The 27,759-nt window shown below is 45.6% G+C and overlaps 1 protein-coding gene and 1 pseudogene across 2 annotated transcripts; both read right to left on the reverse strand.

Annotated features, from left to right (window-relative positions):
• On the reverse strand, window positions 1-27,539 carry LOC125629620 (butyrophilin subfamily 1 member A1). Of its 2 annotated transcripts, XM_048835005.2 has the most exons (9): window positions 27,361-27,538; window positions 20,792-21,423; window positions 17,611-17,721; window positions 14,052-14,399; window positions 11,960-12,241; window positions 6,915-7,019; window positions 5,459-5,479; window positions 4,004-4,030; window positions 1-666 (listed from the first exon to the last, which is right to left on the reverse strand). In XM_048835005.2, exons 3-9 carry the CDS (start codon window positions 17,714-17,716, stop codon window positions 143-145), a joined length of 1,413 nt encoding a protein of 470 aa, XP_048690962.2. In that variant the 5' UTR covers window positions 17,717-17,721; window positions 20,792-21,423; window positions 27,361-27,538; the 3' UTR covers window positions 1-142. The 2 variants fall into 2 exon arrangements, with proteins under 2 accessions (XP_048690962.2, XP_074975947.1); XM_075119846.1 differs by lacking the exon at window positions 17,611-17,721 and having other exon boundaries at window positions 27,361-27,539.
• The window catches only part of LOC125629614 (tripartite motif-containing protein 10-like), a 176,279-nt pseudogene that overhangs the window by 64,086 nt on the left and 84,434 nt on the right, over window positions 1-27,759 (reverse strand).

A 27,759-nucleotide genomic window follows, 5' to 3' on the forward strand; every position in this document is an offset into this window, starting at 1 on the left:
TTATTTCAAAATTTCTTTATTTACAGGGAATTAGTACGAAGCTAAAGAGGAGCTATAAGTGATCTTTATAAACTGAATGAAAGATATTCTAAGTTGATGAGAACACATCTGAGTGAGTCCAAGTGGAATAATGTACCCTTTTTCACGGACACAGTCTGAGGTGGGCTCCCGCACCCCCAACCCGGAAGAAAGGGAAGATTTTCTCATCAGCGAAAGAGGCCGAGTGGAAAGTGTAGAACGGTTTCACATTATCAGCATCGAAAAATTCCACCTGCCCCCCTTCATAGTTCAGAGAAACCCGAATCTTCTCAGGTTTCCTACTTAGGGACAGGCGTGTCATAGGGTTAGTGAGACCCCAGAACTTACCCCACCACTGTCGCTCTACAGCCCAGATCCCCTCCTCAGGATTAAGGATCACTACTCCTTCCTTCCTCCTCACAGACTCTCTGGCCACCCCCACAGCCCAGCCTCCTTTGCTCCCAACTTCCACCCCCCAATAATGCGTCCCAGAGGTGAATCCCTCAGAGGCCAGCACACAGGGAGAATAAATAAATCCCTCATGATTGGCGAGCAACTTCTCGTCTGTGCCTTCCAGTCTGGCTCTTTTCCGATCCTTAGACAAGATGAGGTAGGGATTTGCGGTCTCTGGATCCAGGGTCACCCTCTCTGGAGAGAGTAAGAGAATCAGAGTGTTAGAGACAGAACTGAGCCCTGTCGGTGGCATGTCATCATGTCGGTGACAGAATCTGCCCCAGCTGGAGAGTGAATCAATTTATCTCCTCTCTCTTGATTGTATATCTGGGGGGAGGAAGGACAGCTGGATGATGAACAGATTTTAATTACTATTTTAAAATGATCACAAATGTTATCCCAACTTTTCATTTGCAAAAACACAGGTTTTGGATAAATAAATTTAAAAAAATCAATTTTGACCATTTTAAAATAAAAAATCATGAAAAAAAATTCCTCATAAAATCCTAAAACAGAAAAATATTAAACACTTCAAAAGGAAAGCATTTTAAAAAGATTTTTTTGCAAAACTTTTTTTTCCCTTCCATTTTCCAACCAGGAGAAATCTGCCACTGTTAATGCTTCTGTTCTCTCTCAAGCTGAGATCAGGGATCATTGCTGGATCCCCTCAGGTAAGAGCAGGGGAAAGAACAGTATGATTATGCTGAAATGTGTGTGTACGGTCTTGAATTTAAAAATAAATAAATAAATAAAAAACCTCCTTAAAGCCAGTGGGTGTGCTGAGCTCACTCTGTTACAAGCCATGGGAGGAGCAATCAAGCCCCTTTACGTAGTAAAAGCATATCCAAGGAAGGCTACAAATGCAGGACAGAGCGAAGTTTCATGGTCTGAGGGGTTTCCTTTGTTGCAGGGTGTGTGTGTGTGTGTGTGAGAGTGAGAGTGAGAGAGAGAGAGAGAATTACAGGGAGAAAGCCAGAGATGCAGTTGTGAGAGTGACCCTGAGAGGAAGCAGAGAGACCAGAGCTCCCCATTCCACCAAGGGGCACTCAGCATTACAACACCTAACTTTTAGGCACCTAGAAAATCACTGTGAAAACCATGGGAACCCCAAATCCTGAGTGAGGCGCCTAGGCTTCCTATATGAATGGGGAGAGTGAGAGACCCCTAAAGCTACATCTACATTGCACACCACGGGCAGTATTGTGCAGGGTCCGTGTAGCCACACAGTGCAGTGAAAAGCAGGCTGTATTGACACTGTGAGGTGTAGCTACACGTTTCGGAGACAGGCTCTGGCAGGGTGGGGGCAATGGGGAAAGGCCCTGGCAGTGGAGAGCTGTCGGAGACTTTTCTCACTGTCTCCCCTCACCAGAGCCTTTCCCCACGGCTTGCGTCTTCCCTTGTGGCGGGGAAAGGCTCCAGCAGCTCCCTACAGAGGTGAAAGGCTCTGGCAGTGGGGAGGCAGCAGCCCATTCTGGGGAAGGTGTTGCTTGGGCATGTACAGAGCCATGTAGGGTACATCCCCACAGGGCGCATGGGTGACTTCACTTGCCTAAGCCGTGCCTCACCGTCTACAGCTGCTATTTATACCCGTGCTAGGAGGGCGTGTAGGGTATGCACGCTATGCGCTGCTACAAGAATACCGCGCAGGGTAGATGCACTTTAAGGAGGGGATTCACAAAAGCCGGCATGCGAGACAGGGCGCTGCCTGAACTAACATGGTGGGAGGGGTGTGTGCTAAGCCCCGCCCTGCTCATGAAGATAATGCCCAAGTCTGGACAGCGCGGAGGTGCCTATCTCTGCTTGAGATCCATGAACCTGGGGGCTGCAGGCAGCTGAGTGCCTGTCCTGCCTGCAGGGCCTGACCTGGTAGATGGGCTCAGAGGCTGGCTAGTTCTGCACAAAACAGTGGGGGGGAGGAAAAATGCACATTCCCTTCTAACCTTTAGTCCAGCGACTAGGGTGCTCACCTGGGCTGGAGGAGACGCCTAACTCTGCCTCCTCAAGAGAAGGGATTAAAACAGGGGTCTCCCATCTCTCAGGTGAGTGCTCTAGCCAACAGTCCCAGAGGGATAGCTCAGTGGTTTGAGCATTGGCCTACTAAACCCAGGGTTGAGAGTTCAATCCTTGAGGGGGCCATTTAGGGATCTGGGGCAAAAATTGGGGTTTGGTCCTGCTTTGAGCAGGGGGTTGGACTAGATGACCTCCTGAGGTCCCTTCCAACCCTATGATTCTATGATCTCTATGAACCTCGGTCGAGGGTGGGGGGGAACATCAGGCCCCACCTCTTTCTGTGGCCCCACCCTTGCTCCTCCTCTTCCCTGTGTGGCCCCACCCCTTTCCCTGGACCTGCCCCCTGCTCCTCCTCTTCCCCCTGTGGCTCTGCCCCTCTCCATGGCCCCCAGTCCCTGCTCCTCTTCTCCCCCTGTGGCCCTACCCCGCTCCGTGGCCCCCACTCACTGCTCCTCTTCTCCCCCCTGTGGACCCACCCACCTACGTGGCCTCCAGGCCCTGCTCCTCCTCTTCCCCCAAAGTCCCGTCCCATCAGAGCTGGGCTGTGATAAGAGCTCCCCATGGAGCCTGAGCCGCTGTGGGAAGCCCCGGACCCTGCACCTGCCCTGGGCAGGGGGGCCTGAGAGAACCCCCTGGCTCGTGTCCCCATCCCAGCCCCTTTTAAAAATCCCTTTCTCCTCACAGGTGGAGAGGGACTTGGACTGGAGGTTTTCCACATCCTGGGTGAGTACCCTAAGCACTGACTGAAAACTACAAGGAGCCTTTTCTTTCAGCTGTTCTACACAGAGCTCGGTGGTCTCTGAGCCCGCCTATCAGATTGGGCCCCACAAACAAGACAGGCCGTCTTCCCTGGCTTCTGGCTCACACGGGGGCTTAGATGGGAGATCTAGGCACCCAGGCAGGGCTCTGCCTGCCCAGAGGCAGAAACTTAGGCCCTTGGTGCCTACATTTTTGCAGTGAAAATACCAGAGTTCAGACACCTCCGTTCAGGTGGCAGCCAGGCAGGGGTTTTGTGGATCACAGTAATGCCTAAAACTGGGAATTAGGTGCCTTGTCTGGGTTTGTAGATCTGGGCCAGAACTCCCTGGGCACACAGCTTGCTGGTGTGGCAGACCAAGGGATTTCTGAGCAAGGAAACTGCCTGCAACAAAATGGCTGATGAAATTCAATGCTGATAGACGCAAAGGACTGCACACTGGAAAATGTAATCCCAACAAAATGTTGGGGTCTAAATTAGCTGTTGCTACTCAAGAGACAGACCTTGGAGTCATTGTGGATAGTTCTCTGACATAGGGTTGCTAACCCTCCAGGAGTTTCCTGGAGTCTCCAGGAATTAAAGTTTCATCTTTAATTAAAGATGATATCGTGTGATGAAAGCTCCAGAAGTACGTCCAACCAAAATGGTCAACCCTGCTCTGAAACATCTGCTCAGTGTGCAGCGGCAGTCAAAAAAGCAAACAGAATGTTAGGAACTCTTCGGGGGATGGGATTTGGGCTTTGATAAAATATGAACATTTATTACCTGCTTCTGTAAGGCAGTTTCTCCACCCTGCAATCAAGAATAAGACATGAGAACTCCTCTGAACGAACACTGAATTAGCAGGCAGCAATATGATACAGAATGAAATGTGGGGAGTGGAAAGGCGGAAACCGTTCTAAGTAAATCTGGTCAAAAATGTGTTTGAAAACTTTTCCTGCAAAAAATATTTAATTGAAATGGTAATTTTTGGAGAAAAAAAAATGATGATTCCCATGTGGGTAAATGTCAAAATAAAAAAAAAAATGGAAATCAATATTTAGAAATGAGACAATTTTTGTTTCATTTCAAATTAAAATATCAGTTTTCAGATCATTTTTCCATTTAAACAGACAAAACCATACTTTGTGCTGAAATGTCCATTTGAAATGACAATTTTCATTTTTAAAAACTTTTGGGTTCCATTATTATCTTTTTTAAAATATTTTGACTTTTTGGGGGGAAAACTAATTTTCAAAGAGCAAAATGTCCAGCACATCTTCCAAACATCTCTCGTTATAAGTTCTAGTAAAAAGTTACCATGCAATAATGTCAGAAATACGTATACAATACATGAGCCATTCTCTTTCAAAGGCTACACATTGAATAGTGAGTTTACAGAAATTTCCAGTAACTAATATTTATTTCTATATTATCATCATACTTAACCTGGAGATAACTTTAGTGTATCTTTAAAACAACCAAAAACAAATAACTCCTTTTATTGAAGGTCTAATGCTTCGCTCACTGATGTCCATGGCAAATCCTCAATTGTATCATATGGACCCAATTCCAAATCTCACAAGAGAGAAGGGAAAGACCCTGGTTTTGTATCCAACCCAGTTGGAGGAGGTCTGAACCCATTATCATTATTTCCAAAGATTTGAAATAGCAACAGGAAATAAATATACTAATATTATGCTTTAAGGATTTATTGTATCTTCGCTTTCTAGAATATAAACTTTCCGTCTTCAGTGCCTCATGTCCTTACTAGAAAGTAAAGGTTTAGGCACATGCAAAATTTTGACATGCGCTTACGTCCCAATTGCCTTCAATGGGACAAAAACACATGCCTAAAGTTAAGCATGTGCTTAAGGGCTGCCCTAAATAGGGAGACACTTAAATTCTAGCATAAAACTTTCCTGAATCAGGCCCTTAGATTTTCCCTTCATTGTATATGTTAAATCTCATGCCTTTATTCTATTAGATTGTCAGTACCAACATTAAGGCTGATGGGTCATTTCTATAAAACCATGAATGTTGAAGTCACATAACTTTTTTTTTTAAAGTTTCCTTTCAATGTGAAATTCCACATATTTAATATTAACCCAGCCCGCAACACCTTTTAAAAATTTAATTAAAAACCAAATGAAATAAAACACCCACAAAACAAGCAACACCCCCCAAACAAGGATGCAGCTGTGTGCACAATATTGTGAAAGGAGAGGGAATAATACTTACTACGTTCTGCAGCCCTCTTCTCTAAAAAATAAGCAGAAATACATACAGTATTATTATTACATTTCTTTTCCCCGGGGATCCACAGTAAAAAGAGTAGGCCCTTTACGGTCAAAATTTATCCACGGCTCTTCAAACCTCCCCGAGGGACTGCCCTGGGGTACACTGGCAGAGTGGCCAGACAAGGTGTCTGTGTGTCCACTATAAGCAAGATAAAGTGACTCTGCTCCGAATGCAAATAGGCATGTGCAAAAGGTGGGGCAGTTCCAGAATGGGGTCCCAGATCTCTTGGCTCCAGGACCCACAAAACCGGTGCACAGTGAAAAAGGTCATTGATTGGGTTTCTGAGTTTTAACATGCCCAGCATGACACACCCTGTGCCTGATTTTCAGAAGAGCTCAACATTTACAGTAACCTTTGACTTCAGCTGGAACTGGGATTCCTCAGATCTTAAAACCAGGCTCCAGGAGTCTCAGGGTGTGTCTTCATTGCAGAGTTAACGTGAATGACTGGCACTTGGGTCTGGGCATCTAGGTTAGCCTAGGCCAGGTCTGTGGCCGCTCTGCAAACACATACTCAGAAAGTTACTGTGTCTTCACTACTGTCACACTCACCCTTGTGCAATACGAGGACTTCCGGGGACATATCCCAGGGTTCTTTGGGCTCTGCTAAGTTGAGCCACTCTACGATTCTTTTCCAGTGATTTTTGGGAGAACTTGTCTGTCCTTCTGGGCACCCGGGGGAATTATGGGAAGGAACTAGGGGACCATGAGAATTCTAGTGATTTAGCCGGAGCCCTCACTGTAATACCAGCCTGACTGAAAGCACAGCCCCAGTTGAGTGAGCTAGCCTGGGTGGAAGGGACCACTAAACTCAGGCCAGAGGAATGTGTGTGTGAATGGAAGATGGGGCTAGGAGCAACATCTGAGTGAAAGCCAGGGCTAATTCTGAAGTCAAGACATACCCTTGGATTCATTACACAAAAAACGGAGGCAATTCAAATCAGTGGTGACATGTGACAATTTGGGCCTTATCCGTATTGCATATTTCCATTTTATACAAGTGTATTTTGGTTCTGCACTCTAGATCTCAGCTGCGAAGTCCAATACACTAAATTTTACTTTTCTCCTTTGTTTTGTTCTTAAGAAATGGTAAAAGAAAAAAAATGGGGTTTGGATGAACATTCCCATGTTAAGGATGCTGTAAATTGGGAACCCTTTGTTCAAATCACTTCCAATTTTGCAGAACAAAAATCACCCACAGCCCTAGGGCTATAATTTTTTTGTGCTGATATCACTGTTTTGGGATTTTAGAGGGGGGAACAAAAACAGACTTTGAAATAATTTGAAAATAAAGTAACAACCTTAACTATGGAGTCATCACCATCACTATATAACCTTAAAAATTGTTTATTAAGAGAATGTCTCTTTATAGTTTACTTCCTTATTTAATGTATTACCTTTTGTTGTCAAGAGATAAATTAAGAGGCCAATAAAAAAACCCTGAATAACCAGGATGGTGCACAGAATGGCGATCCAGGGAGATTTCTTCGGGAAAAAAAGTTCTGGAAAAAAAAAATTGAACTGGCATTACTTTGGAAGCAAGGACAAAGATGAAGTGGTTTTTATTACAAATATATACATTTACAGCAGAATTTGGGTGAGACGAGGAACCAGAGATGGCCCTGCTTACACTATGAAAGGGATCAGAAACGGACCTAAAAATGGTTCTAACCAAGATCATTTTAACAGAGATATATGGTATCAGTGAATAAAAGTGGGCTTGGCTTGATTCACTGTTGAGATATTGTTCAATGCTGTGATATCACATAAAATAATAAATTATAGTTGAAGTGAACAGTTTTTGACAAACAACCCACACGATAAAAATTACCCACTCAGAAAACTTTGCTAAAGTGAAGAATCCAGACACAGATCCATGGTTTGAGTCTATACTACCTTTATAAAAAAAAAATAGATTTAAAAAGATTTCACTATCTTACCTGCAAATTTCCAGTTTTCCAAAGATGTGGGTTTTTTGTAATTTAATCTTAACTATGAATTTATTGGCTTCTGATTCCCCCCAAACTTTAGAGTTCTTAAAAGGTACCATATTCAAATTACTACTACTACTAACAGCATAAGAGAATTATAACAATGGAACATAAACAGTGGGAAAATGTGAGAAAAAAAAAAAACCACGATTGAGGAATACACAGAAATATCAAAGAAAGAAATAGATGGAACACTGAGGAATGAAAAATTAGAAAGCATGAAGATTAAATAGGGTGCATGGATTGTGGGTGAAATGACTAACCACTCTCTCTGACTGCCTACTGGAAAAAATTAACAAATGTTTGAAGAACAGATGCCCAAGGTGGATGGTGAAAGAAAGAAAGAAGCAGAGATTCTCAGAGTTACAGGCCGATCACGTGTTTACCAACTGTGTGGAAACTTCTATAATGGCACTTCTGGCAAAGAAGATTTGTGTTGTGCTAATTTGCAGTGGAATGCTGCATCCCGAGCAAGAAGACTGCACAGCAAACATCAAAGGGATGCAAAATCACCTGACACTGAACAGAAAGGTCACAAAGGATGCAAAACAGAAAGAAGAAAAAGCTAGAGAGGTATGGTTAGTGTTGCTTGATCTTTTTAATTGTTAATTATACTTGTATTGATTGCCAGTTATCTGATTAATAGACTAAGGGCAAGAGGGTTCTTGTCCTAGAATCTGGCTACAGTGAACTCAAACTAACAAATTCAATATCTTGTAGGGATCCTCGAGGTGTAGGGCGAGGACTCTCACACTGTGGGCAAAGCAAAGCCTTAGAGATTTTTATTAAAATCAATAAGAAAGCCAGAAAAGCTCCAAGCCACATAAACAATTATGAATAACACGGCATTGGGGATAACTGCGGTATCATTCTTTGCATGAGCTCTTAGATTTGCCTACCCAAACCCTTCCCTGAGGACCTGGTGGTAAGAGACAAAGGACCAACCCCGCCTTTAGTATGCCAAGTGAGTCCGATGATCCAGGTTCCTCAGTGCCCAAGATTGATGGTAGAGAACCATAGAGCTGAAGGGTCCAATGATGGAAAGCTAACCCCCTCCACATGGTGGTTTGCCCTATTATAGGGCTGGAGCACCATCATGATTATTCATTCTAATGCTCAGCCTTCCATGCCCAAATGTGACTTCCTCACCCTCATAATATTGGGGTGCACTTATCCTGTAAGTCAGCATATTCATACATATTTCCAGTTATCTCATTATCATATCCATCACTTCTTACTCAGGTGAGTTTGCAGTGATCACTTCCTTGTTCCTGTGGTTGCTGTTTCCTGTTAGATTTCAACTCCTGCTATTGAGGGAGCTATTCCTAGTTCCCCAGAATCTAACAGTAACTGGCCATTTAGCTATGCCAAAGATCTCAGGCCTACTATATTTGACTGTATTTATGCTAACTTGCTTAAGCTACTGACTTCCAGGATCCAGGCCTGTAGGTTCCTTTTGTTACATCGGAATATAATGAAGGCAGACAAGCCCTTATGGGCTACAGTAGTCTACCAAATAGCATATGAGAGAATGCGACATTAGTGGATCACTGAGATACTGAAAATGTGCAAGGTTCCTCCCACAATCATATTCTTTCTGCAACAGTGAATGGTTAACTGGGACCTCGACTCTGCCTGGAAGGGAATCTCATCGATGAGGTCCAAATCTTTCAAGAGGATTCCGTAGCATCAAAGCTGTTTGCGGTAGCAGTGCTGCAACTCACAAGGAGGCCCCAGGAGACAAATTGCAGTTGTCATATCAGGAAAGAGCCACCACCAGTCAACTATCTGCTATACAGGGATGATCTGAAAGTGTACGGACAGTCACAAGGGAGATACAGAGACTGCTGAGATGCATAGAACAGTTTAGTGAAAACATAAAGCTATGGTTTGGATCAGCTAAATGTGCATCGGCATCTGTAAAGCGGGGGAAACTGGTTCAGTCTGATGGCGTACAAGTCAACAAAGGCACTACCCAGGATCTCGCTCACCCTGGCCCCTACAAGTATCTCAGGATCAGGGAACTGACAGAGGTACAACATAAGGAAATCACAGAAGACATGAGGAAAAAATATTATACACAAATAAAAACTGTTCTAAAGACAACAAAGAAGTTGGTCTGAGCCATCAATGTATGGGTGATAACGTAAGTATGGCACATGGCTGGAGTGATAAACTGGAATCAATCAGAGAAGAAAAAATTGGGAAACAAGGAAAAAAACTCCTAGTAATACATAGATTAATGAATGTTAATCAAGATATGGAGAGGATTTCCATCCAATGATGTGATGGAGGAAAAGTCTCTGTATGGGTGAAGTAACGGACAATGAAGAATACAACATCAAAATATATAAGGAGTCAGCTAGAGTAAAAGCCCACCTGGTCACAACAACAGGTGATGGCTGAACGCGTATCCCAGTCCAAGAAAGCATAAGAGAAAGGAGAAAGCAAATCACCAGAGAAAGACCCAAAATATGTACACAAAAAGCAATGCCTGGAGAGAGATCAGACCCATTAGTGAAAGAAGATTAACAAATTAATGGCTTATAGATGGTTATCCTCAAAAGAGAGATAGCCGCATTATGGGTGCCCAAGAGTAATTCTTAAGGCCTAATTACATTTGAAACATAATTGACTAAACAGAACTGCTCCCCAAGATGCAGAATGTGTTCTGAAAATAAAGAGATGGTGGAGCACGTGTTGAGGGCCTGCAGGATCCTGGCTGGGAAAGAATATATGAATAGACACAATGAGGTTGCCAAGCATCTGCATTGGAGCCTCTGTGGTAAATATATATTCAAATGAACCATGCAGTGTTCTGATCACCAAATTGAAAACGTTCTAGAAAATGAAGAGGCTAAGATTTAATGGAATCTGGCAATTGTCACAGACCAAACCGTGCAGGCAAACAGGTTTGAGATAGCTGTTGTAGAAAAGACGACAAAGAAGACATACCAGCCAACAGAACTATAAAAAAAAGAAATAAGAGAACACAAGAGTTCTTCATAATTTGCCATGAATTAATATGGAAAACTAGAACAAAATCAATCCCAGTGATTACTGGAACACTTGGAGGAATGCCTAAGGGTATGAATGAGCAGCTCAAGCTGAGGCCTTGGTAAAGGACCAAGGAGGTACTGGGATTGCAGAGGAGCAGCCCGGGATAGGCCATGGCAGCTGGTCCAACCCCCTTGCAGATGATGAGTGGCCATTACAGACTGCAGTTTGCCCCAGAGAAAGGGGCTAGATGACGACTGGAAGTAGCCACTGAAACAAGGTAGGAATAGGGGGAAGGGGTTCCCCTGGGAGGGGAGACCCAGAGTGTGGGGACTGCTGTGGGGCAGCACCCCAAGGTAAGGGGCACTGGGGTCTGGGAGGGACACGGGGCCTGCAGCAGGCAAGACACCGGCCAGCAGAGGGCACTCCGAGAGCTGGAATCCAGCGAATTCCCGAGGTAACCAGCAGGAGGCGCCGTGGCGGGGAGTGTTCGCTGTGCAACGCCTCCATTTTGCCAGGAAGCAAAAAGCCAGTCTGCCTCACCTACCGCTCCTTGTACAGACTAGAAATGCTGCTCTACCTGCCATAATCACTGTGTGTCAGTGGCCCCCACCTTCCAGACACATACCCACTCTTAGTGAATCCACACCACACATTCTGCGGCTGTTGTTTGCATTGATCAAACCTGATTAGAACTTTGTTTGGTATGAAGCACAGAACGGAGCTGAGCTATCTGCTATAGCTGGAGTCACCCGAACGCACGGTTAAGGAGAGTGAATTATTGGAGCAGAGCTGTTCCCGGGGAATAAGGCAGCTGAAACTGCTGACAGAGGGTTTCACCTGCATACTGTTTGTGACCATCTCACTTCAAGGACTGATGTATGGAGCAGAAATAAAATATGTTGCACTGAGACTATACCCAGACTCTGCCTTGGTGATCTCTCCCGGAACGCGCAGCAAACCTGTGAGGCCATGAAATCTGCTACTGTTCAGCTGTGGGGAGACAATAGCTTGGGAAGGAATTAGGCACAATAAGAACAGCCACACTGGTCAGTCCAAAGGTCCATCTAGCCCAGTATCCTGTCTTCTGACAGTGGCCAATGCCAGGTTCCCCAGAAGGAATGAACAGAACAGGTGATCATCAAATGATCCGACCCTTGTCGCCCATTCCCGGCTTCTGGGAAACAGAGTCTAGGGACACCATCCCTGCATTGATGGACCTGTCCTTCATGAACTTATCTGTTTCTTTTTTGAACTGTGTTCTAGTCTTGGCCTTCACAGCATCCTCTGTTTGATTATTTATGTACCATTCAATCACTATTCATTTGCATCCATGTTAATGCTTAGTGGCTGTTACTAAGGTAGTTGTCATTGGTAGAGACATATTTTAACGGTTAGCCAATTGCAGGTGCGTGCGTGTTGATGGTCACATTGCGGCTTGGACAGTAACTCACCTGCTATATAAATTGTTGATTCCTTTTCTTGTTTGAGGATTGTGCTCCTAATGGAACAGGAGATGTTCTGGTTTGAGGTTTCTGTTATGATTACAGAAGTTTCTGTTTCAAACAGGCCATTATCCCCTTGGAATTTTGTTTCAGACAGCAACGGTAAATGTTGTCCAGTGAGATCTCTCCAGAAAACCTCAGGCTCTGGGTACCACCCGGCTGATCGGCACACCACTCGGATCCCTCCATCCTGATAACCCTCAACAGAGATGAGAGGACCAGTGCCTAGAGCTGGAGGAGAGTGGAATAAAACTGTTTTAATTTTATATTGTGCCATGGTGTTGTAGCCATGTCGGTCGCAGGATATTAGAGAGACAAGGCGGGCGAGGTAATAGCTTTTATTGCACCAACTTCCATTGTGGTGAGAGACAAGTTTTTGAGCTTACACAGAGCTCTTCTTCAAGTCTGGGAAACTAACCCCAAGTGTCACAGGTAAATACAAGATGGAACGCGCTGAGTTAGTTTCCCAGACCTGAAGAAGAACTTTTTGTAAACTAGGAACCTTGGCTTTCTCCCCAACAGAAGTTGGTCCAGTGAGAGATATTACCTGGTCCAACTTGTCTGTTTAATATTATAACTTATTCAATATTCAGCATAAGGAGTAAGTATTTAAACCTTCAGCACAACAAATGCATGGCAATGCACAACAGAAGCAGAATCGAAAGCCATCAAAATGACTTGGGAAGAAGCTAAGATTGGAGCAAGAAACCAACAAAGATGCAACGCAGCAGTGAAGGCCCTATGTGCCCCATGGCATAAAGTGCATAAGTCAAGTTAGTCATAAAAAGGCACCTGTCTGGCTTAGGGGGACAGTGTTAGAACAGGAGAAGACAGCTGCAGCCATCTCTACACTGAAGTTCTGGGTGTGCATGGCAGCTCAGGCAGATGGATCAGCACTAATTGTGCTCTAGCTGGCTCACTAAAAGTAAAAGCCAGGATGCCACAACATGGGCTTCACTGCTAGCTGCTCCAGGGGGTATGTTCCCGGGGTGGGGAAAGCTGCTCTGAAGCCCAGGCCCTGGCATTCTCACTTCTAGTTTTAGCGCGCTAGGTACAGGACGGTTAGCATGGGTATATCTACATGAGCTACTACTCATGCCCCTGGCTGCAATGCAGACAGACCCTTAGTGTCATCCATTGTTGCTGACGGATGCTCAGGATGTGCTGAGAGAGCAGTGTACAGACACTTGCTCTTGGATGGTGCCAAATTAATGGGAGCCATTAGACCACTTATTGATGGCCACTCTTGAAAGAGTAGGGTGCCAGGCAGAGACGACCCATGCCTGCCAATAGTGGGAGGGCAGAGTGAGGGCAGCAGGCTTCAGCAGTGTTACTGAGCATGCTCAGTCTGTGTAAGCATGCTCACTACAAGCCAAGCAGCAAATGGGGGGGGGGGGGTGGTGTGCAGGGATGTGACCCAGCATGCCCCACCCCCCACACGTCGCCTCTGATGCCAGTCCCTCTTCCACAAACAAGTTAGACCTCTCTTCATAACGGGAGTCTGAGGATATTCACAATCTTATCCATCAGTGCCCATTTTCAAATTGATTTTAGAGGGTAAATTGCTGAGGAGACATCTACAGCCACATCACGATTTCACAATTTCCCGAGATATGTAGCAGCTGAGCGTGAGACCGGTGATGGAAAATGTGTTGGTATCTGTGGCTGAATATCTTTTAATGACGTATTCAGGAAGGTGTCCTGCAGATTTCAATAGATCTCTCAGTGGCCAACAGGGACCATGGATCATCTCTGCTGCTTCTCATGGGTAAACTGGTTCCTATAGTTTAGTTCAGAGTCATTTTCTTCCTGCCTCATGAAAGCAACCTATGCCAGGGGTTCTCAACCTTTTTCTCTCTGAGCCACCCAGGAGAACGTACCTCTTCCTCTCTTAGGTGAGCCAAAAAGAGTAGAAAAAACACCTTAAATTTAGAATCACACATGCCAAAAGCTTCCAGCTTATTGGGTGCTGAGCTGCAAATGAGAAAAAAGAACAAATCAAATTCTATTGCTATTGGAAATACAAGCACAAGTTACTGACCTGCCAGCTTTAGTTCCAAATGGGCATCTTTATAAAAGGAAGTTGACTCAAAATAGCACGTGTATCGTCCCTCATCTGTGGGTCTGATATTATGTAACCTCAAGGCGACACTTCCATTTCTGATGCCGTCTTTCAGAAACTCTGTCCTTCCTGTGTATTCTGGCATTTGATATTCAATCTGATCCTTTCCATTACGATAGTGATGCACAAGTAAAGAGTAATGGGACCGGAACCATCTCACCTCCATGTCCTCAGCACTCATTGGGGGTGACAAGTGACAGGGTAACACAATGTCCTCACCCACAATAGCAGTGACAGGTTGATCCGGTCCAATGACTGTGAACTCAGCTGTGAAACGTATTATGACACAAGGAAAATGAACTTTAACAAATTGAGCATATCATATTGCCTCTATATAAATCCATGGTACGCCCCACATCTTGAATACTGTGTGCAGATGTGGTCACCCCATCTCAAAAAAGATACATTGAAATTGGAAAAGGTACAGAAAAAGGCAACAAAAAATGATTATGGGCCTGGAACAGCTTCCATATGAGGAGAGATTAATAAGACTAGGACTTTTCAGCTTGGAAAAAGGACAATTAAGGGGGGATATGATTGAATCTATAAAATTATGACTAGTGTGGAGAAAGTAAATAAGGAAGTGTTATTTACTCCTTCTCATAACACAAGATCTAGGGGTCATCCAATTAAGTTAATAGACAGCAGGTTTAAAACAAACAAAAGGAAGGATTTCTTCACACAACACACAGTCAACCTCTGGAACTCTTTGCCAGAGGCTGTTGTGAAGGCCAAGACTACAACAGAGTTCAGAACGGAACTAGATAAGTTCATGGAGGATAGATCCATCAATGGCTATTAGCCAGGATGAGCAGGGATGGTGTCCGTAGCCTCTGTTTGCCAGAAGCTGAGAATGGGCAACAGGGGATGGATCACTTGTTGACTGCCTGTTCTGTTCATTCTCTCTGGGGCATTTGACATTGGCCGCTATTGGAATACAGGATACTGGGCTAGATGGACCTTTGGTTTGACCCATTATGGCCGTTCTTATGTTCTTAAGGTGATTGATTAAAAAATATAAATGGTTACATTTGATCAGAGCTGGCCTCATTATTATGAAGCCACCTGGTTCCTGATTCAAGCTGAATTTTCAATCCTTTCTGAAATCTACATACAGTAGAACCTCAGAGTTACAAACACCAGAGTTAGGAGCTGATTGGTCAACCACACACACACCTCATTTGGAACCAGAAGTATGCAATCAGGCAGCAGAGATGAAAAAAAAAAAGAGAGAAAAAAAAGGCAGCAAATATAGTACAGTGCTGTGTTAAATGTAAACTATTATAAAAGTAAAGGGAAAATTTACAAAAAGATCTGACAAGGTACGGAAACTGCTTCTGTGCTTGTTTCATTTAAATTAAGATAGTTAAAAGCAGCATTTTTCTTCTGCATAGTAAAGTTTCAAAGCTGTGTTAAGTCAATGTTCAGCTGTAAACTTTTGAAAGAACCATAACATTTTGTTCAGAGTTACGAACATTTCAGAGTTACAAACAACCTCTGTTCCCCAGGTGTTCGCAACTCTGAGCTTCTACTGTACATAGTCAACTTGGAAATGGCCATGGCTCTTTAAGACCTGCTGCTAATTTGTGCTCGTTTTCTCAAGAGGCTAGTTTCATCTCCCCCACAATGACCTGTCCTTAAAATCTAACCCAGTTGTAAAATGGCTTTTCTGCAGAGACAGAGAAAAAAATAGAAGGGAGGATCCACCCAAAGCATTGAAACCAAAACGGTAAAATGCTACGAGTTTGGTTTTGACTCTGCAATGTGAGCCAAGTGTGGTTTGCAGGCACTTGACAGCATTGAGCAGACTCAGCAAACTCAGCTGGCCCTCAGGAACTGGTGGTGAACACACTGCGGACATTCCTCCACTTAGTTGGTAGCTGCACTCATGAGACAGCACCAGTTGACGTGGAGGAGGCGGGTGTCCATCTACTTATATTTCGCCCCTAGGCTATGGTATCTGTACTCCAGAGGAGCATGAATGAATGGTCAACTAGGTAAGTATTACTATCCTCATTTTCCAAATGGGCAAAGAGAGGCTCTGAGAGACTGGTTTAGCAAATATTTCCTTCTGATGGAATTTCATTGTTCCGTCGGAGGTCCTAGGTACTCTCATCGCTGTAATTCCAATTGTTCTGTGCTGGAGTGATTTTGATTCTGTCTTTGCAGTTGCTGTACTTGCAGGGAAAATATGCAGCACAGGTTAAAGAGAAGATGGTCATTCTTTCTAGCAGAAATGTACATATTTTTAACAGGTTTCAGAGTAACAGCCGTGTTAGTCTGTATTCGCAAAAAGAAAAGGAGTACTTGTGGCACCTTAGAGACTAACCAATTTATTTGAGCATGAGCTTTCGTGAGCTACAGCTCACTTCATCGGATGCATACCGTGGAAACTGCAGCAGACTTTATATATACACAGAGAATATGAAACAATACCTCCTCCTCCTACTTAAAAATGACATATTTTTAAGTCATCCAAGGGGTGAAAAACTGAAGATTTGCCATTGCTTTTGTCTATAAATTAATGCCTGAGAATGATTACTCATCCAATCTGAACATATATAATTTTCTCTGCCCTCGGCAGGTGGCTACAGACACATCACAGCATCTAATCCTTCTCTAGCAAAGTTTCACATTTTCTTATACCAGAGAGAAAACAAGAGGAACTTTTCAATCGGTGCACCTTAGTCTTCTTTGACAAGCATTGCTACTTGGTGTGTTCAGAATAACTCAACCCCAAATTCTTCCCCAAGTACCATTACAGAGCTACCACACAATTTCATATACTGGCATCCCGGGTGCAGGGGCAAGGGAGCAGACTTAACATAAGAATGGCTGTACTGGGTCTGACCAATGGTCCATCTAGCCCAGTGTCCTGACTTCTGACAGTGGCCAATGCCAGATGCCCCAGAGAGAATCAACAGAACAGGTGATCATCCAGTGATCCATCCCCTGTTGCCCATTCCCGGCCTCTGGCAACAGAGGGTACGGAGACCATCCTTGCCCATCCTGGCTAATAGCCATTGATGGACCTACCCTCCATGAACTTATCAAGTTGTTTTTTTTTTTGTTTTTTTTAAACCCTGTTAGTGTCTTAAGGTTGTGCGATGATGTTGTATGGGCATGAAGCAGCAGCATAAACTATTTGTTTCTTGGTTTTTTGAATTGTGCGCTTTGGCTTTAATTTTGATAATAACTTTGCTGCAGCTGATGAATTTAAAAAAAATAAAAAAAATTAGGGAACGTTCCAGGCATCCCTCGGGAAAAGACTGGTGATTTCGTGATCATCAGATGAAGTCTTCTCGGCTTTGATCAAGTGGTAGAATTAAGTAGGCTAAAGTGATGTTATTTTTCTGATACTTGTAATGTAACCATATAATTTTGCCCCTATATGCGCCTTAACAGCTAAGCAATGGAACAAGCAAATAAATAACATAAGTAACAACGGGGAGGACAATGCATGAGTGGTATCGTCTACCTGACTCCAAGTTGTGAACTGGTAAATTAATGAAGAAAATGATGAAACCAGGCAGAGAGATGCTTGCTGTGGAGCCATGATGGAGAGACGATAATTTCATTTTCATTGTAACTTGAGAAAAAAAAATAAATGAAAGAAAAAAAATAAATTGGGTGCGCGTAATAAGGATGATGTTATAACTAAATAAATCTTGGGCAGCACGTAAACAGCTCATGGGACACTTGGATATGGAGATCCTGGTTCAAATGTCCTGATGATTTTATAGCATTGTCATCAACTGTATCTCCCCACAGTTGCTTAGCAAGGAACCTTAACAGGGCTCCGTACGGTAGAACCAGGAGTTAGTGAAGAGAACATGGGGAAATAGTAAAACTGACAAAGTAAAACTATTTCCCTATGTTTATTCCCCCCCCTCCCCCCCACCCTTCCTCACACGTTCTGGTCAACTGCTGGAAATGGCCCACCTTGATTATCACTACAAAAGGTTTCCCCTGCTCTCCTGCTGGTAATAGCTCATCTTACCTGATGAGCCATGGATTGTATATATGTGGCATGTAATATCCGGGGAAGAAGATTTAAGAGAAAAGAGGCGAGGCAAGCCTTATCCAAAGAGCAAGAGACCAGTAAAAGAGCAGCTTAGTCAAACAAGGGAAGTAAATTCCTACTCCTTTGTCAGAGGGATAGTCTTACAAGAGACCTGACTTACATTAAACAGTTACAAAAGGCTGGTTACGAAATTATCATGTGGAGAGAGAAAGCAATGGGGCCAGAGTATTCAGTTGGGCAGGAAGTGAGAATCGTGGACCTAGCTCACAGAATGCAGGCATTCGAACAAACCTGTAACATTCTGGAGGATACGTACCGTCAGGTCATAAATATTGAAGGTGAGAATGGGCCAACACTCCCAAAAAATAAGGAGGATGCCTGTATAAAGATGGAGTTGCCATCTGTATATGTTGTGAATAGAATTCCAGATATTCCAGTAGTTATGGTCTGGTGAGACCCACAATAAGCAAAGGTAGAATCTCACCCCCATTTACAGATTGAGAGCTAAAATCAGACAGGAAGAGCAGAAGGGATTGCACAATCTGGGGAGTTAGGAACAGAGGAAGAATCAAAACAGAGACACAGAAAATTCGGGGCCGGGGGGTGGGGGGGAAGGGGAATCTGAAAAAAACAGCCAGCAGTGAGGCAAGGAAAGAGAAAGTCACAGGCAGTCTTGGTGAAAAGTCTGATGAGGAATTAAATATTGAAAGATTGAAACAAGAAATGGAAAGAACAGCAATTAGTAGCTGTCACGAGAGCAAGAAAATCAGTTACAATCGGTTCGCCAGAGAATAAGCCAGACTTATCACAGACCCATCCACAATTGTGCCGCTTTTTACAAGAAGCCCAGGGAAACTATAGAAGTTGCTGTGAAAGCCCGTAAGGAGGCAATCTCAGGACAGACCAAAAGTCTTTGCAACCTGAAATTCCAGCAAGTAATTTTGATATCTTTAAGTCAACTGAGCTAGAAGCAGTAACGAACAAGTGGCATAACTGATCCTGACTCCGGTACGCCCACCAGACCCCAAGCCACTTTACAGCCAAAACCAAAATCTCCACAGAAACCCATGCCAGTGCCAGACCTTTCTGAGGTGCAGACACCTACCCCAGCCAAAAGAAAATGTAAACGGTTACAGCAAAATTCCCTGTGACAAAGTGGGGTTTCCCCTTTGTTATATTGTATGAGAGTCTTACTGTTGTGCATGAACACTGTGTGTACCTCAGTTTCCCTGTTTATTACGCCAATGCCTAGGTGGTGAGAATACGGATGTGTGACTTTTGCTGAGGCCCGCAGGGGCAGGTGAGGCTGCTCCAGCTGCCTGCACATTAGCGATGGATGGTGCCCTTCATAACCTGAGAACCAGGAAGGGGATGCGACCAGGTGATACTTTGCCCAGGAAGCAAGACAAAGACCAGGAGAAGGAGCAACAGGCGTATGGGAGGTCACGTGGCTGGAAGCTGGGTAGTCTGCTGTTTGGGACTCGAAGGTGGGGGGGGGTCCTCAACAGCTCAGTAGTCCCCCCCAAGATGGACTTTGCTGAAAGTCACTGATTTCTGTGCTAGCAAGATCTGTTCTATGCTGTGTTCCTGTCGACTAATAAACCTTCTGTTTTACTGGCTGGCTGAGAGTCACTGCTGACTGCGGGGTTGGTGTGCAGGGCCCTCTGGCTTCCCCAGGGGCCCGTCCAGGTGAACCCGCCAAGGGGAAGTGTACGGTGTGAACAGGGATGCTGAATGCTCGGAGGTCAGACCCAGGAAGGCCATAGCCCAAGAGGCTCCTTGCCCTGGACAGCGTGCCCTGAGGGGAGTCACGCTACCCAGAGTCCTGGCTGGCTTCATACAGAGCAGTTCCAGAGCATCGGGCCTGTAACTCTGTTACATTTCCCACCTAAATTGTCTACTGTAGAAGCTGCCCAGCCTTGGGAGGTACCAGTTCCTCTAAAGGGAAAGGGGCCCCAGACTCCCCAATAGAACTGGGGAAGAGGAGAAAGCATCAATTTCTAATGTGGAACCATTAGAATCCAGTGGTCATGTCTCTCCAATAGCCTGGTGAGGGGCAGCCATTTCTAACGGATTCGCCTTCACAGCAAGAGACATGTATGAGGGACAATCCCTGGGATGTGTGTATTTAAGTTTATTGGTGTTTAATGGCAAGATATAAAATATATTTTTAAAATAGTTATCCCAACGCTAGGCAGACAATTACCAACACAATCCAACCAGGAAAAAAAAAAAACCCTAGAACTGAAATTTCCATACCTCAGCTCCCTGAAAACCTTAGTCCACAATAATGATAAATAAACCGACACCTTTGCTTATTCCCCTGAGAACTTCAACTCTGCTTGAACATCTGTCTTTATGCAAACTACTTCTACTGAGGTTTTCTTTTGGGGTGTAGGAGAGAAAAAGGGAGGATTGAAAAAGAGAAAGAAAAATAGATGGTATTGTGACAATCAGGGTCCAGACACCCCAGAGGGAGAACGGGGGTGCTGAACCCCACAGAATAAGGAATCTTTTTGTCCGGTGTTGGTACTGCACCTAGCACTATGGGTCCTGACCATGGCTGGGATTCCCCGATGCTACCACAATACAAATAAATAATAACAACAACAATTAAGAAGTAACCAAAGCTCACCTATCTGATGGATCCCGGGCAGAAGTTTCCCAGTGTTTTCATGATCTCATCAGTTCTTACAGCTTCTCTTAAGCCTTCATCTCGTCTCTCCCATTGCAAGCAAGTCTTTCCATTTATGAGCCTGCATAATTAATTATTTCGATCCGCTTCTCCTCGCGGATTTAATTGAAAGGTTTGGGTTGATTTCCACTGAACAGAAGTGTCTCTCTCTTGATGCTTCGACCCACTCAGAAAATAAACGCGGAGAAGTAACAGGAACAGTACAGTCACTCAGCCCTTAAAGACGCACACCCAGTCCTACCGAAAGGTAAGTTGCCATGGCGGCAGCAGGCTTATTTTCCAGGGAGCTCATGTTCGGCTGATTATCCACCAGGCTCTTTTCCAGGTATCCCTCTTCGGATGAAGGTAACAGGTCTGAGGAGCCTCTTTTGCTGTTCTTCAAAACCTTGCTGACTTTTTGTTTTTCAACTCTATTTTCACCTCACTCCCAAAACGAAACTCCCTTAGCAAACCCATGAAAAAAAAAAATCATCTTGTTGCTCATCTGGCATTTATGGTAATATTTTTATTACTTCCAGGTCTAAAGATCAAAGCCGAGCCCGTATCTATTCTCAGACAGAGTTAACCTGTAACTGAAAGGAGAAATGATAAAGTAACATGAGGATAGTCAACTACAGAGTGCTCTTGGCATAAGACAACACAGGTTGGAACTATTACTGTTCATATGAACTACATCCCACGTCCAACATCAGTATTCCTCCAAATAAAGCAGCAGTCCCCAAACTTTTGACAGTCACGCCCCTCCCTTGCCCCTGTCCGCGCCCAGGAGTGGGGCTGCAGCCAGGGGCTGAGGCTGGGGGCGGGGCCTTGCCAAGGTTAGGGACGGGGCCAGGAGCCGGAGACGTGGCTAAGGGCGGGACCGGAGCAGAGCTGGGAGCAGAGTGGGGCTGGGTGGTGCTCCCTCCCTGTCCCCCATTGGGGCTGGCCTAGGCCACGCCATGCTCCCTGCACCCAGACTTTCCTCCATGCCCCACTGGGGGGGCATGCCCCCAGTTGGGGATCTCTGAAATAAAGGCTACTGATCACCAGGTACAATGCAGGGATGTCTCTGGAAAACAATACACTGAATCAGATCCCCAATATGGCAACAATCAGAACAATGAGGGGAAAGAACTCTTTTTAGGCTGGAGAGTTTTCCTCTTCGGAGGAGAATGAATGTTGTGGGCGTGCGATGCATATAGAATAGCCCATCTACATATGCAGAACTGTCAGCAGACACTTCTGTCATTTCTTTTCTTTTCTAAAATAGCATGCACACTTTCTGAATTTTCTGCTCTACTCCAATTACGTTTCCCCAACACACCTATGTTTCATTTGCAGATTTCTGCCAGCAGCAGGTGTTGAATTTTAAAAAAATTATATAATACATAGGTTGGGAAAAGAGGGTCTGTACATCTGCGTATAGTGCTTAGATTATCCACAAATATAAAGTTTGTTTTTAAAGTCATATGATACATAGAGTGCATAATCAGCAATAACCCAAATTTAGGTGAATAAATTTAACAATACAGTTTAGATATTAGAATCCAAATACTCGGGTACATCACTCATGAAAAGTTGTACAGAGATTTGGTTCTGGAAAGCAAAATACACCAATGAGTGGAGATTGTCCCGGGGGGGGGGGGATTTGCTCATGCCCCCCCGCCCCTGGCCCCACCCCAACTCCACCCTTTCCCGGCCCCCATTCCAACCCCTTCCCCAAAGTCCCGCCCCAACTCCGCCCCCTCCCTGCCCCATTGGACTGCTTCCCCAAATCCCGGCCCTGGCCCCACCTCCTCCCCTAAGCACGCCGCGTTCCCCTTCCTCCCCCCTCCTTCCCAGCCGTGCGAAACAGCTGTTTCCCGGTGCAAGCGCTGGGAGCTAGGGGGAAAAAGCGGGCACTCTCTCAAATGATCAACATTCACTCTCTTTCTTGAATGATCAACTCTTCTTTGGGGAAAAATAATAATGGCAAAATTCCGGACGTTTTTAGATATTTAAAAATTCCTCCCAGACGGCAATTTAAGAACCAAAAAGCCGGACATGTCCGGGAAAATACAGATGTATGGTAACCCTACACTTTCCTAAGCTCAAGAACATGCTCGGTCTGCTGCTGTGAGTAGGTGGGTGTTTCCCTCCCTGAAATGCTGAGCTGGTGGGAATAGAGGAGTGGAGGCGTCTATAAAAGGTGCAGTATTGGTAACCCAGACTGCTCAAAACTAATGAGTCGGCCCCGCGCCTCCCAAGAATCATGCAGTAAGCCCCCCAAATTATGAGATTAATAAAACAAGATGATGTTGGGTTTTGGGGTTGTCGATGTCTGAACTCCCCCTGCCACCCTCGGGGTGTGTGTGTGAGAGAATTAGCTGCCCCCCACTCACCCACCTTTACCAAGCAAGAGAATTTCTGTCCCAGCACACAAGCTCCCACTCCCTCCTCTGCCTGGCCCCGAATAACCTGGCCCCAACCCTCAAATCAATCCTCCCCCCAAGCAGTTCTGCCCCCAGATCTGACACCTTGATGTAACCGCCCACAGCAGTGGAAGTAGGCCAGTCCTGTCAGGCTGTACCAGCCATTTATAGCCCGTAGCACATCGGAAAGACACCAAACCGCCCCCAGCCCCTCCACAGAGCTGCCCCTCAGGAGAAGAGGGCAGGCCTGGGAGCGGTACAGCAGCCGAAGAAGCTGCAGGTGTAGTGTAGTAAATTGCTCTGGGTAGGAATGTACTACTTACAGTGTACTGAGCATGCTCAGTTCATCTGCTGAAGCCACTGCCCTTCACCCTGCCCTTATGAGCGGTAAAATACTGCAGACTGCTTTTGACAGGGGTTAAAAAGGGGCAAAGGGGGCAAATCGAAGCAGGGGGGTGGACAGGGTCTGAGCAGGGGGCGGAAATTGACTGGTCAGGGGAGTCAAGCAGCTGGAGACAGGATTAAGATAGGGGCTAAAGGGCAAAATTAGGGATGGGGTGGGAGGAGTTAAGCCCAGAAGTGAGTCGGTGACAGAGGGCAAAACCCGGCACAGGCAGGGGCACAGGGGGTAACAGTTACCCCAGTGGGATGACACACCAGTGTTTGCAAAAATGGTGGGGGGGGGGGCAAAGGAGCTTTTTTGTTTCCCCTCCCACAGACAGCACCTCTCAGCATGGGCTTCCTAGGGCTGGGTTCTTAAAGGCACAGGCATCCCAATGCCTAGTCAATGCAGCGCCTCTTGGTCTGATCTAACCCACTGAGGCTACATCTACACTACAAAGTTCAAAGCGCTGCCGCGGGTGCCAGTGATCCTGGTACTCCACCTCGACGAGGGGGTTAGCTCCGAGCACCGGGAGCCGAGCCTGTCCACACGAGCGCTTTAAAGCGCTTGGACTTGCTGCGCTCGGGGGCGGAAGGGGTTTTTTTTCACACCCCTGAGCCAGCAAGTTAGAGCGTTTAACTTGCCAGTGTAGATAATCCCTGAGACTTAATTCAGTGAAACATTTTACATATATCCCCTCAGAAACAAAGAATTCCTTATCACTGTATCTGATTGCATAGAATCTCACAGCAGTTTCCCAAATTGTCTTATCTGCTGCTGGGATTCCCTGAATTTTTAATTCTAATTTTTTCCTTCTTATTTTTAGAGCAGACGTTTATTCTGTTGGATTATCTGACTTCCACTCTTTTGCCTCTCAATCCAGCCCTTAGTGTTTTTCCGCATGCCATTGCTTGTGTGTACAACTTGATTCTCAAATATTCAATAAAGGCAGTATACTCTCTCCTGTAACATCTTTCTCCAAGACAAAAATCTATTGTAATTTTTGCTGAACATTAGAACTGCCATAGTGGGTCAGACAAATAGTCCGTCTAGCCCAGTATCCTGTCTTCTGACAGCCGCCAGTGCCAGGTGCTTCTAAGGGAATGAACAGAACAGGCAATCACTGAGTGAACCATCCCATTGTCCACTCCCAGCATCTGGCAGTCAGAGGACGGTTTAGGGACATGCAGAGCATGGAGCTACATCCCTGATTATCTTGGCTAATAGCTGATGCACCTATCCTGAGGGACTGATCTAATTCTTTGTTGAACCCATTCATAGTTTCGGCCTTCAGAACATAATGAACACACATCTCCAACCCCAGGATACCTTGACAACCACAAGAATTCTAAAAAGTTGAGTTACACACCCTGAAGTCAAGAAATGTTAATAAATACAGTAACTTTTCACGTAACACTGTAGTTATGTTCCTGAAAAATGCGACTTTATGTGAAATGATGTTAAGCGAATCCAATTTCCCCATAAGAATTAATGTAGGGGGGGGGTTAGGTTCCAAGGAAATTTTTTTCGCCAGACAAAAGACATTATATACATATACAGTATAAGTTTTAAACGATTTTAAACAAACCGTTTAATATTGTACACCGCAATGAATGACTGGGAGGCTTGGTTGAGGTGGTGGGTAAGAGGGTGGGATATTTCCCAGGGAATGCCTTTCCGCTAAATGATGAACTTGCACTCGGCTGAGCCCTCCAGGGTTAATACGCTGTTGTTAATGTAGCCTCGCACTCTACAAGGCAGCACGGACTGAAGCAGGAAACACACTAGATGGAGGGCAGTAGCTGCAAACACTTCCCCGCAAAAACTGAACATGATGATGAGCCCACGCGATCCAGCTGGAGCGCACCACTCCCTCCTCCTGACAGCACGTGCAGGGCTGCACAGGTGCTGACTTTCCAAAGTGCTGGGGGGGGTGTGCATGAGTGAAAGAGAGAGAGAGAGAGAGATGTGCATTGCCCTTTAAGTACAATAACCGCACTTCAAGTATGTTGCTCTTTTAAGCAAATCAGCCAGTTCAGACAGGAAGCAACAGCTTCCTGCAAGCTCCTCCCCGCCCCGCCTTCTGTCCCAGAGCCCTGTGACTGTCCCTTCCTCCATTTTATGGAGATGGGGTACGGAGGGGGGAGCAGGGGGACATCCTGATATCAGCACCCCTCCCGCAGCAAGCTCTCGAGAGCAGCTCCAAGGCAGAGGGAAAGGTCAGGAGCAGCATGGCAGTGGGGGGAGGGCCACCTGAACTGCTACTAGGCAGATGCCAAGCCACATACCTTACAGGGAATTTAGGGGAGCTGCCAGCCCCCCCGGTTCTAATCCCCATGAGGAGGGGCTGCTCTTCTAGAGAATCCTGCAAGCAGTAGACAAAGCAGGCAGCTGCCAAACCATGTTATAGGAGAGCATTGCGCAACTTTAAATAAGCATGTTCCCTAATTGATCAGTAACGTAACAATGAAACAACGTTAACCAGGACAATGTTAAGTGAGGAGTTACTATACGTGATATTTTGTTCTTATGGGCCTCTTTGTTCCTGAGCTGTTAGGGTGGAGTATGGCCAGTTCCACCAAGGCTGGAGCCTAAACACCTGAATGAATCTTAGTCTACCCTCATACTTTTCCTGGGCTTACTGAAAATATGAAATAAGAGAAATTCAAAGTATGACTCCACCCGGTCCCCTTGCATACAGGTCAGTCGGCCCTTTGAATTGGTGGGAATGGATTTAACAGGGCCATTCCTGGCAACAAAGGAGGGATACAGGTATATACTGACAGCCACAGACTTAGATGGGTGGAAGCATTTCCACTTCGAAATAAGTTGGCATCTGAGGTGTCAAAAAAAATGTACAAAATTATACAGCGACTTGGATGTCCACAGCGTATACTGACATCTCGTGGGCCAGAATTCAATAATGAGGCAAATACTTTTTTCTGGGGTTGTTTTTGACTATGTCCTCAGCCACACTTTCAGGTCACAGAGAGCTGACAGTGAACAAGGGCTTCATTGCCCTGGTGAGTTTTTCTTTATGGACATTTTTGCTGACAAGTTTCAATGAACGCCCACTCCGCTTTGGCAAGGATTATGGCGGGTCACCCCATCCGGGTTGAATGAAAACAACATTTTATTCTTTGGTCTCTTTTTACCCACCAAACCCGTCCAAAGGAAAGTTTATGGCATAATATTTTTTCTTTCAGTAGAACCTAGAGATCTGCAAAAAATTGGGAACACAGCATAGCTTCACCAGCCCATACCACCCACAAACCAATGGGCTGGTTGAAAACACAAACAAATCCAACCAAAGGTAGTTTCAGGGCTGGGGAAATTACGGTATTAAGAGCGAGGCGAATGAACTGGGACAGAAGCTACAAACTGCTTCAGAATTTTAGTACCTTGCAAGTCCACTTGTCTATTTCAACCACCCCAATAAACTAGGGGTCTCTTTACGCCTTTTGGGTTGTGTAAAACTTCTCTCAGTAAAGACAGTCCTTTCCCCTCCCCGCCACAAATAACCCAGCACCATTTGGTACAGAGCATTGAGGAAGTACAGCTGGCCGGGGAGCTGCCGCTGCTCTGCTCCTGCCCCCCCACTTCCAGGCACGAAGCAGACTGGGAGGGCAGGGGAAGAAAATAATGTTACTTGCACCACTGCCCCCCCCCCCAGTCCCCACCACCACCCCATCTGCCCCTCCACCAATCCCCCACACCAGCTCCACCTCCAGCCTCACCTCTGCTCCTTCGGCAGCTCCTGGGGCTCTTCACCCCCCTCTCCCCGGCCTGGGGGGCGGTGGGGTCCCCTCTCCCCCTTGCCAGGCCCTGTGCTGGTGGAAGAGGCAGGGGCTGGGCTGGCTGCTACTTGCGGTGGGGAGGCTGAGAGGGGAGGAGAAAACAGCTGAGCTGCCGTCACGTGGTTTCAGGGAATTTCCTCCCCCCCCCTCAGTATTTACAACTTTGCTGTTTCCTGGGCAGGCTGCAGGGACCCGGACACGCCCCGTAACCTCCACTGAAGCCGCCGCCTCCACTTGCATCCCAGCCAGCTCCCTGCACAGCATCCCTGTGCGGAGAGATGAATAACACCGGGACTTTTCCGCTTGGAAAAGGGAGATGATAGAGATCGATAAAGTCAT

This window comes from Caretta caretta, chromosome 14, assembly GCF_965140235.1.
Source record: "Caretta caretta isolate rCarCar2 chromosome 14, rCarCar1.hap1, whole genome shotgun sequence".
Taxonomy (NCBI): domain Eukaryota; kingdom Metazoa; phylum Chordata; order Testudines; family Cheloniidae; genus Caretta; species Caretta caretta.

Coding starts and splice junctions, on each gene's coding strand:
- LOC125629620 (XM_048835005.2), bottom strand. CDS start 17,716: ATGAAAATGAAATTATCGTCTCTCCATCATGGCTCCACAGCAAGCATC. Junction 5,480..6,914: donor TTATCTCTTGACAACAAAAG/GTAATACATTAA, acceptor CTTATTTTTTAG/AGAAGAGGGCTGCAGAACGT. Junction 4,031..5,458: donor GAAGAGGGCTGCAGAACGTA/GTAAGTATTATT, acceptor TCTTGATTGCAG/GGTGGAGAAACTGCCTTACA.